General features: G+C 55.9%; 1 protein-coding gene across 6 annotated transcripts; it reads left to right on the top strand.

Moving 5' to 3' along the window:
* Positions 1–649: 649 nt before the first annotated feature.
* On the top strand, positions 650–8,805 carry Islr2 (immunoglobulin superfamily containing leucine rich repeat 2). 6 transcript variants are annotated; one of them, XM_028774565.1, is made up of 4 exons: positions 2,599–2,698; positions 3,763–3,851; positions 4,682–4,875; positions 5,128–8,805. In XM_028774565.1, the coding sequence occupies exon 4, from the start codon at positions 5,133–5,135 to the stop codon at positions 7,374–7,376; it is 2,244 nt and encodes a 747-aa protein (XP_028630398.1). In that variant the 5' UTR covers positions 2,599–2,698; positions 3,763–3,851; positions 4,682–4,875; positions 5,128–5,132; the 3' UTR covers positions 7,377–8,805. The 6 variants fall into 6 exon arrangements, with proteins under 6 accessions (XP_028630395.1, XP_028630398.1, XP_028630397.1 ...); XM_028774564.1 differs by lacking the exon at positions 2,599–2,698 and adding an exon at positions 2,786–2,856; XM_028774563.1 differs by lacking the exon at positions 2,599–2,698 and adding an exon at positions 2,852–3,184.
* Positions 8,806–10,701: the final 1,896 nt, after the last annotated feature.

Here is a 10,701-nt window from a genome sequence, read left to right as displayed (position 1 = left end):
AAGCGTGCCCCGCCCCCCATGATAGCATTTCCCAACATCACTGCAAAACCCCAGACAGAGCTCTCTTCAGTGCCCAGGCCGTCTGGCACCATCCTCCCTTCAAGGTCAAAGCCTTGCCTCTGCGTTCTGAAGGCAGTATCCAGCAGGGGGCGCGCGGGGACCAGGGTTGAACCCCAGATCTTCGCGGACCTAGAGTCGGGAGCAAGTCCGTGGAGGCTTCGGTTTCAGCGCTCCCACCACCAGGACTATCTGGGACCTCAAGGTTGAAGTCTGTGGAGGGCAATCCACAAAACGGTCCAGGGGCGTTAGCTTTGGGCCTCCGCGTCTGTCTAGAGTCAGGACTTGAGCTTGGTAAAAAGCTTGACCTTGAACTGGACAGATTCTGAATCTGGAGCCCTCTGTTTTCGAGCTTGGCAACTTCCTGTCGCTCTTTTCTTCCACATTTACTCCACTCACCTGATTAAACACTCGTTCCTTTAAAGATCAGAGCCCTAAGGCAGGCCTGGGAGGTGAGAAGTGTTTCTACGCCCCGCTCTCCTTCCCTAGGTCACTATTATTATTAACATTTAAAGCAATCGACGGCAATTCTGGGCGGCGCCAGGGCTCTGCCTGTGGTCTTCTAGCAGAGCTCAGTGGTGGAATCAGGAATTGCAGCTCCTACCCGAGACCCTGCGGACGCTGCTTGAGGCGACTCCGGCTGGCCTTGTCTGGACCGGCACTAGGTTCTGCAGGGTTGAAGACGGGGTAAGGGATGTCTTCTCCCTGGTGCAAATTCGGGCAACAGAAGCTTTTTTTTTTTCCGGGAGAGTGGGTGGAAAGCCGGGGTCCACGGGAATTAGTACTCCAGCCAGCTTGGTCGCCACGCCCTTAAACTATCCTGTAGACGCTGGGACCGCCCTCTCCACAGGGAGTCCCCTGGCTTCGGCCTCTCTGGGGAAGAAAGCCAGCGTTCGGAGAGTTTACTCCAGACACGCCTGCACGTCCGCGCGGTCCATTCTTCCGTCCAGCCCTCGGCCCTTCGCTTCTTCTAAGTCCTCCCTCGGCAGGCTTGAGTCCCTTCAAACTCAAAAAAGAGCTGACTGGAAGTGAAAATCGGATGAGTGGGTGTCCACTGGCGGAGGAACGTCCACGCCTTGCGTCTTTCTCCCTCCCACCAGGAAAGTCCTCAGGACTCTCCACCCCAGAGCACAGAGTCTTAGTCCCTCTGCTGCCACACCCTCTTCTGGTGCGAGGCCTCCCCCCCCCCCCCCCCCCCCCCAAGGTTGCTAGGACAATGCCACAGGACGTTCATCCTTCTTGCTTTGCAGACAAAGAAGTCGGTATTGGGCCGGCTGTTCCAAACCTCTGCGGCCTTGTCCCAGGTTAGAGCCTTGCACTGGATGGCCTCAGACATGTAAGATTCCAGGCAGGGAGGAGTCAGAGTTCTCTTCCCCCCAACCCCTTCTCAAAGACATCTTCCCCGGACCGTTCAAGCATCCTCTTCCTGGTCTGTGGCGTTTCCAGGCCCGAGCAGGTGTGATGAAGTTCTAGATTCCGAACTTGGCTGAGCTTGTGGGGGTCCCAGCAGCCGGCAGCCAGGAGTAGAAAGGAGGGAAGGACCAAAGAGTGCACACACCAGTGTGTTCATATTTAATTTACAAAGAAACCCTGCCGGGTGGTCCCTTTAAATGCAGTGTTCTTCCTGCATCTCTCTGCGCCCCCCCCCCCCACTTCCCTAGCTCATTAAAATGCTTAACACTCAAATCGGGGTATTGATCTCTGCAGAGGCCCCAAACACACTGCCATCCAACCAAGACAGAAGGCTGACTCTGATGAGGGCTGAGAGACCACAAGCACCCCACTATTACAGTGTTTAATGAAACAGAAGGAGGGAATTCTACGTGTCTCTCAAAACCTATGCCCCCTTACCAGTTCTGGCTAGCAGCTCTGTCTCCTGGGATGCCATGGTGGGGGGGGGGGGAGAGTGAGATGATGTATTTTAGTCAAATGCCTAGACATCCCTTGAAATCCTCCTGCTTGTCACTAAAAGAAATGTCCAGGGTTTGCCAAAGAGAACAGCGAGTCCCGAGTCTGCTGAGGCCAGCTGTTACATGAGGGTGTGTGATGGCAGGGCGGTGGCTGCTGCCTAGGCTTTAACAGTGTGTGTGTGTGCCGGGCAGTGGTGGCGCATGCCTTTAATCCCAGCACTTGGGAGGCAGAGGCAGGCGGATTTCTGAGTTCGAGGCCAGCCTGGTCTACAGAGGGAGTTCCAGGACAGCCAGGGCTACACAGAGAAACCCTGTCTCGAAAAACCAAAAAAAAAACAGAGAGTGTGTGTGTGTGTGTGTGTGTGTGTACAAGCGTGCAGGAGTTGATGGCATGCTTGCTAGAGATCCTGAAAGGATACTGAGGAGTGGGGGTGCAGGAAACGCTCAGGGGTCGTAAGTCTCTAGTCCACAATAGAGGAGCAAACGTTTTTTTAAAAAAACTATCCCAGTCCCTGTCGCCACTATCTAGAGTGGTGACCTCGGTGCCCTATTAGCCTGCAGCAAGCAAGGACAACGTGAGACACTTGAGTGAGTTCAACCTAGTATTTTAGGAGCTTGGAAGACAGCCACCCCACTGTGAGCACTAGGTAGCCCACGGGCAGTGGAGTGCACGCACTGGTTTTCCCACAAAAGACCTGAGCGTGGAGTTCAGGCTGAAGAGTCTGAGCAGAGTCTGCGATGGGCAGGGAGGTGGGCGTCTCCTCTCCGCGTACCCTGCAGGGCTGCGCCTACTCATCTGGCGAGTTAGTCTGGCGGTGATTGGGGGTGGAGGGGAACTAGAATTTGTATCTGCCCAGATTCAGGCAAAAAAAAAAAAATGACAGAGAGGGTGAGGCGTTCTGCTAACACTATCAATTATGCATCGTGTTGAACGAGGCTTCGGGGAGGGGGAGGCTATCAGCCGGCAGGAGGCAAGAGTCCGGGAGAGCCAGGCAGCGCACTTCAGCAGGTCCCGCTGGAGGTCTTTCTGCGCCACTGCTTGCTTTGGGGAGGAAAAAAAAAAGTGTTTAAAGGCAAAGACACACCCCTCCAGTCTTATGCTTTTCTTTCTCCCAAATTCCTCAAAGATGGTTTGTCTCACGTGTTGCGGGGCGTAGAACGGCTCGCATTCAATTAGAAGCAAAGCTCGCGGGCGCTGGCGGGACGGGCGCGTGAGGGTGAGTGAGCGTGGATATCTGTGTGCGCGCAAAAGAGAACGGTGAGTGTTCGAGTGAAGGTGTGCGTGTGAAAACGTGTGTGAAGGTAGGGAGAACTTACCGCGTTGACGCGATTATTACATGTTGACGGGTAGTAGTTCTAACTTGTGAAGGTCATGTGGAGAGGGTGTGTGTGTGTGTGTGTGTGTGTTGGGGAGGGGGTTGGATGCATAACGAGGAAGAGTGACAATGTCATCGGATGTGTAAATGTTGGGAGAAATAGAAAATGGGTTATAGGGGTACGGTGGGCTGGGAGGGGCGGAGCCTAGGGCTATGGGCATATGGAGCCCCTTGAGACCGACAGGACCCAGCCTGGGATGAGCAGAGAATCTCTATGGCTTTATCAAATGTAAACGCCGGCCGGCACGAGGTGGGAGACTGTGCGCGTCCCCGCCGAGCCCGGGGGCGCGCGACCGCTCTCAAACCTGCAATCATCGAGAAGTAGGACGAATAGATAAGAAAGGAAAAAATTGAAGTAGGGCTTCGGGGCCAAGGGGAGTTCTTTTTAATGTACTACCCCTTTCTCTTCACCGCCACAGCAACAGATGCCAGAAGCTGCCTTGGACTGTCACCTGTGTCTGGAGAAAGGCTTGTAGCCCGAAGACCGCACACTGCAAGTCAGCAGCAGGTAAACAGTGGACCGAGCCCACAACCCCAGCCCACAGGGTCGGTCCAGCGTAGCCAGGGTTGGGTGGCTGTCTGGGGGGAACAGGGAAGGGAGGTGCCTGCCTCCTTAGGAGCAAAAGCAAGAAGGGGACCCGCTAATCTCAAAGATGGGGTGTAGGAGTGGTTCTTCCAAGACAGGAATCTCAAGTTGGGGGCAGGGAATCTGTGTGAATGTATTTGTGTGTCTAGAGATAGGCGGTGCACTCAGTCGTCTTGGCGCTCTAGAGAGAGGTATAGAACCTAGGACTATCTCCGGGTTTATTAGGTAGAGGCTGTCCCATAAAAACCTGGGGCAGAGGGATTCACCTGGGCTCTGTGGGATCCAAAGAGGGAGCTTTAGTGACTGTCTCCTCATCATGCCTGCTCTAGGCATGGGGGGAGAATTTTCTTCTCGGATGGAAGAATGGTTGAGCAGTTGTGACTCTCCCCTGAGGGGAGCTGCAGCCCAGGGCAGGGAGGCTAGAAGGCATAAGTGGGTGGAGGCTGCCTAGATCCCCGCCTAGATCCCCACACCACACCTCAGAAGTTCTCCATGGTGCTCATCCGCCAGGGGTTCGGTCTCAGAGGAGAGTAGTGTAGCATCTATGTCTCTGAGTGTGGGCTGGTTTACATGAGGACTTGTCCCCGTGTCTGTCAGTTCTACTGTACACAGGAAAGTGCTTTGCTTCCTGGTAGAGAACACTGTGGCAAAGCTGCATTGAGTGGAGACAACAATGAGACCTCCGGGGTATATTGTGTAGTTGTCTGGGTGCCCGTGTTTTTGTCTATAACTCATTGTGAACCTCCTGGTAGAGTCTCGGGTGTCTTGTAGTGGGAGGCGGCAGGGAGATGCCTGAGTTTTTGTTTGCGCTGTTGTTGCTGGTAAAGAAGTGTGTGCAAGTGCTGTGCGTGGGACAAAGGATTCCAGAGAAGACAGTTAGTCATGAACGAAAATCTTTCTGCATCTCCAGTTCACCACCGAATTAAATGAACATAGAGAAAGAAGGGTCCGTGTGGGGCCCATTGCAGACCACACGCTTTGGATGGGGCAGCTCCAGCTGAGCAGAAAGATGGGGCGCTGAAGGAACAAGATAGTTTCTGAAAAGCCTTCATTGAATCTGAGGGTTTCACTGGGCTCCATTCAGTTAGTACCCAAGGTTTCTGGATACATAGGTTTAGCAGGTAGAATTTGTTGGGGGAAGGGGAAGAGGTGTGGCATAAGTGACCGTCTCCCCCTTCACCTTGACTTCCCTCTGCAGGAGCCATGATGGGGCCCTTTGGAGCCCTGTGTTTGGCCTGGGCTTTGCTAGGAGTGGCCAGAGCGTGTCCCGAGCCTTGCGCCTGCGTTGACAAGTACGCCCACCAGTTTGCAGACTGTGCCTACAAGGAGCTGCGCGAGGTCCCAGAAGGACTGCCAGCCAACGTGACCACGCTTAGCCTGTCTGCCAACAAGATTACGGTGCTAAGGCGGGGGGCCTTCGTCAACGTCACGCAGGTCACTTCGCTGTGGCTGGCTCACAGTGAGGTGCGCACCGTAGAGTCAGGGGCATTGGCCGTGCTGAGTCAGCTCAAGAACCTCGACCTAAGCCACAACCTTATATCCAACTTCCCCTGGAGCGACCTTCGTAACTTGAGCGCGCTGCAGCTGCTGAAAATGAACCACAACCGCCTGGGATCGCTGCCCCGGGATGCACTCGGGGCGCTCCCGGACCTGCGCTCCCTACGCATCAACAACAACCGGCTGCGTACCCTGGAGCCCGGCACGTTCGACGCACTAAGCGCGCTGTCACACCTGCAACTCTACCACAACCCCTTCCACTGCAGCTGTGGTCTCGTGTGGCTGCAGGCCTGGGCGGCGAGCACCCGGGTCTCCTTACCGGAGCCCGATTCTATAGCGTGCGCCTCGCCCCCTGAGCTGCAGGGCGTGCCAGTGCACCGCCTGCCCGCCCTGCCCTGCGCACCGCCCAGCGTGCGTCTGAGCGCAGAGCCGCCGCCTGAGGCGCCTGGCACTCCTCTGCGCGCAGGCTTGGCTTTCATGTTACACTGCGTCGCCGAAGGCCACCCCACACCCCGCCTGCAATGGCAACTTCAGATCCCGGGTGGCACTGTAGTCTTAATGCCACCGGTTCTCAGCAAGGAAGAAGATGGAGGAGAGAAGGTAGAGGATGGGGAGGGTGACGGAGATGAGGACCTGCCTACGCAGACTGAAGCACCAACCCCGACTCCAGCACCTGCTTGGCCAGCGCCTCCAGCCACCCCGCGCTTCTTGGCCCTCGCAAATGGCTCTCTGTTGGTGCCCCTCCTGAGTGCCAAGGAAGCAGGCATCTACACTTGTCGTGCACACAATGAGCTGGGCACCAACTCAACGTCCTTACGGGTGACCGTGGCTGCAGCGGGGCCGCCAAAACACGCTCCTGGAACAGGGGAAGAACCTGGTGCGCAGGCCCCGACCTCTGAGCGCAAGGCCACCACTAAGGGCCGTAGCAACAGCGTCCTGCCCTTCAAGCCTGAAGGCAAAACCAAAGGCCAAGGTCTGCCTCGAGTCAGCGTCCTCGGTGAAATCGAGGCAGAGCTGGAGGAGACAGATGAAGAAGGAGAGCAGATGGGAGGTCAGATCCCTGCAGATCCGATGGGGGAGAAACACTGTGGCCATGGGGACCCCTCTCGCTATGTGTCTAACCATGCATTCAACCAGAGCTCAGATCTCAAGCCGCACGTTTTTGAGTTGGGCGTCATCGCGCTGGATGTAGCAGAGCGTGAGGCTCGGGTGCAGCTGACGCCTCTTGCTGCGCGCTGGGGCCCTGGGCCAGATGGTGCTAGCGGAGCGCGGCGGCCCGGGAGGCGACCACTGCGCCTACTCTATCTGTGTCCTGCAGGGGGTGGCACGGCAGTTCAGTGGTCACGAGTGGAGGAGGGGGTCAATGCCTACTGGTTTCGCGGCCTCCAGCCTGGCACCAACTACTCCGTATGCCTGGCACTGGCGGGCGAGGCGTGCCACGTGCAAGTGGTGTTTTCCACCAAGAAAGAACTGCCGTCCCTGCTAGTTATAGTGACCGTGAGCGTTTTTCTCCTGGTGCTGGCCACCGTGCCCCTGCTGGGTGCCGCCTGCTGCCATCTGCTGGCCAAACATCCGGGCAAACCTTATCGTTTAATCCTGCGGCCACAGGCCCCGGACCCTATGGAGAAACGCATTGCTGCGGATTTCGACCCGCGTGCCTCCTACCTTGAGTCTGAGAAAAGCTACCCTGCCCGTGGAGAGGCGGGAGGTGAGGAGCCAGAGGAGGTCCCGGAAGAAGGCCTTGATGAAGATGTGGAGCAGGGGGACCCAAGCGGGGACCTTCAGAGAGAGGAAAGCCTGGCGGGTTGCTCATTGGTGGAGTCTCAGTCCAAGGCCAACCAAGAGGAGTTCGAGGCTGGCTCTGAGTACAGCGATCGGCTGCCCCTGGGAGCGGAAGCAGTCAACATTGCCCAGGAGATAAACGGCAACTACAGGCAGACAGCGGGCTGAGCCCCCAGCACGCCTGGCCTGCCCACCTCCACCTTGGGTATCTCGTAGCCTAGGGATGGCAGGACTTTACCACCCTCACGGGACCCCGCCCCACCCTTCAGTTACTCTGCCTCCTTAGCCCTCCCCAGGGGTCACTACTAGGGATTTCTAGGAGTGGGCCGAATTCAATGATCATTCTCTTGGCGAGTTTGAATCCCCATCCCCACCCAAAGCACAGAGTCAGGCTCCTACCTCCTCTAAGATACCACCCATGGGCGGCTAGAAACCGTCTATGCCTTCCATTCCACCACGACGATCTGCGAAACTCATCGCGCACTCCATCCGGTGGAACTTGGAGGCAAGGGGAACGCGCCACGCCAGTCGTTGGCCACATCTGGTGATAATGATGGGGTTGGTCCGGCGTTTGCCCAGGATCCCCGGGATCCCCGGGACAGGTCCCCAGGGTGGAGCGCTGTGGCCCTCACCTTGATCCCACTCTGCCTTTTCAAGGTTGCATGTGCCAGAAGCTCGCTAATTTTTACTCTCAATGCTCCTTTCCTATAATGATCCAAACGCGCGCGTCCCCCTCGTCCCTACCCCAACCCGATTTCTGTTTAGTTAGAGCCAAGTTGGGCTCCTAGTAGGCCTTTCAACTCAGCGCACTGATTTTCTTATTTTCGTTGTTTTAAATAAACAGCGACATTTCTGGGTCTGGTGCTAATACCCCCTTCCCACCTTCTGGGAAATTGGGTGTGAGTGTGTCAGGCGTGAGAGTCGGAATCTGTTTTCTTCCGGCTCTCTCCTAATTTCAAGCGCTCCGGGATTGCGCACCCCTTTTCCTCGCAGGGTGTCACCTTGGTTCCCGGGCCAGTTTCGTTGTCAATGTCTTGCAGATGCCAGAGGTTGGTGCGTGCCACAGTGGCTCTTGCAACTCCATGGGGTCCAGACCCCAGCAGGAACGTGCTGGGAGCCCAGGGAGCTGTGACTCCCCGGGGCGCATCTCACTAGCGGGCCTGTCTCAGGCCTGAGCAAGGTAGCAGCGGGGTGAGAAGTCGGGGAGGGACACCCTAGTTCCTCGCGTCGCCCCTCCTCCCAGGAAAATAGTTTGCCCAGCGTGTAGTCCCCGCCGAGCGTGGGCTATAGACTTCCGTGTCCTGTAAAGTGTGCCGGTGTAGTGTAGGGGGACGAGGGGGGAGCGGGTGGGCAGGTGAACGAGGAAGGAGGGAGGGAGGGGGCGGGAGCGGCTAGGGGACTCGGGTGGGGTCAGGTTTTAGTTCTTTTAGAATAACATCAGGGGGTGGGGTTTCAGGCGTCTGGACCAAGGCTCTGGCTCTGGGCGAAGCGCAGCACAAGCGTGGGTGGCCCGGGGAGGAGTTGACCCCCGGAACCCACGTCCTTTTCTAAATGCTTCTGTATGTAAACTGTCAATAAAACAATCGATTTGAACAGGGTTCCGTGAGTTTTTGGGGTCGGGTGGGAAGTCAGGTGACAACAAAGGAAGGAGGCTGAGGGTTGAAGGCGGAAACCACAGAAGGTGCCTTTTGGGATTCCTTTGGCATTTGCCTGGTGCTCAAGTGAGTTTTCCAGGAGTTTGCCCCAGCCCCTGGCGGCTTTTCAGCTCCTGGCTGGAGAAGGAAAACCGCTCAGGGTGGGAGGAGGCTGTCAGAGAACACCTGCTCAAGGAGCGAGGGGCACAGGAGAAAGCAGTGTTCGCTGTTCTCTTTGGATTGAGATTGTTGGTGTACTGGGTTTTCTCTGTCTCTGTCTCTCTCTGTCTCTCTCTGTCTCTCTCTGTCTCTCTCTGTCTCTGTCTCTCTCTCTCTCTCTCTCTCTCTCTCTCTCTGTGTGTGTGTGTGTGTGTGTGTGTGTGTTCTGTTTCTCAGCACCACCTTTTGAGCTCTCTGGGGAGATGGGGGATGGGCAAGGGAAAGATTGGGGTGGGGATTTCCTAAAGGTTGGACTGCTGAGGTTTGCAGAGAGAAGTCACACCACGCATTTCAGACCAGGCAGGCGATTGCAGAAAGTGAAAGGTTGCCTGAAGCTCACTCCAATGGACAAGGTGACACCTTAACCTGAAGTCAGTGTGTGTGTGTGTGTGTGTGTGTGTGTGTGAGAGAGAGAATGTGTGTGTGTGGTGAGTGTAAGTGTCCGTGTATGAGTGTGTGTATGTGTGTGTGAGTGTGTACGTGTGTGTATGTGTGAGTGTGTGTATGTGTGAATGTGTGTGTATGTGAGTGTGTGTATGTGTCAGTGCATGCGTGAGTGTGTGTATGTGTGTGTGAGTGTGTGTGTGTGTAAGAGTGTGAGTGTGTTTCTAAGGTGGTTGCGAGTGTTCAGCCAGTGATGGTAATGTATAGGCAGCTGTCAGGGGTTGCTGAGGTGGTACAACACCGACTCAGGTCTGAAATCACACTGACTTAATTGTTCTACAGTTGTTCTATACATGGAGACTGGGAAACAAGGGGTGGAGATCAAGACTGGATGCTGCGCTCCTGGCCAGCCAGCGCCGAGGTTGAGCTTCCTGTGGGTTCCATCAGTACCTGGAAAGAGCAAGACGTGGTTGGAAAGACACATGAAAAGGAAAGAGAAAACATGAGGGGTTAGATTTAAACATTCCATCCTCCCCCCCTCCTCCTCCTCCTCTTCCTCCCCCTCTTCCTCCTCCTCCTCTTCCTCTTCCTTCTTGCTTCCAGGTCTTGGACCAGTGTGGGATGCAGACCAGGCCCAGGCCAGACACCCAGCATTTCATCCTAGCCTCAGGATCTACTAACTCCCTACCAAATCGCCACCCACAGCCTACTCATTATCAGGAATGCCATCTTTCAGGAAGACTAATCCCACATCTGGGTAGGGACAGACACTGGCTTAATTCCCAGGACTGGTTCAAGGATCTGAATACAGGATAGCACCTGGATACAGGTTTGGCTGGGCCAAGTCCTCTGGTCATGGGTCTGCAGTGGGAAAAAGGCTACTTCCTGTTCCTTCCCATCCAAAGGATTGGGAGTTCTGCTCAGTGCAGAAGCAACAGGGGAAGCTGAGAGGTCAATCGTTTGTCTGGGGCCAGGCTCCCAGTCAGAGAAGCCGACACTGCTCAGCTAGGCTGGATGCTCTCTAGGCCAGAGATCAGCAGGTTCTGCTCACAGAATAAGACAGGTAGGTGCAGAGGCCAGGGGCCAGGATGCTGGGGCTATCTGCTGACTGTGTACATAGATACGGGCCCTCGAAGGAGCTCTCTAGTTTCCAAATGTTCGCAAATGTGCAGAATGGTCCTTAGCCTCTGCCTTCCCACTAAAGCCCCGCCCTTAGCCTCTACCTTCCCTCTAAAGCTCCGCCCTTCCCTTAGCCT

This window comes from Grammomys surdaster, unplaced genomic scaffold (assembly GCF_004785775.1).
Source record: "Grammomys surdaster isolate TR1022 unplaced genomic scaffold, NIH_TR_1.0 241, whole genome shotgun sequence".
In the NCBI taxonomy this organism is placed as follows: domain Eukaryota; kingdom Metazoa; phylum Chordata; class Mammalia; order Rodentia; family Muridae; genus Grammomys; species Grammomys surdaster.
This window is presented reverse-complemented; position numbering and strand designations above follow the sequence as displayed.

Bases quoted from the DNA above. Each gene is read 5' to 3' on its own strand.
- Islr2 (XM_028774561.1), top strand. From the start codon at position 3,732: ATGTACTACCCCTTTCTCTTCACCGCCACAGCAACAGATGCCAGAAGC. The intron at 3,859-5,130 runs GTGGACCGAGCC...CCTCTGCAGGAG, and splicing joins AAGTCAGCAGCAGGTAAACA to CCATGATGGGGCCCTTTGGA.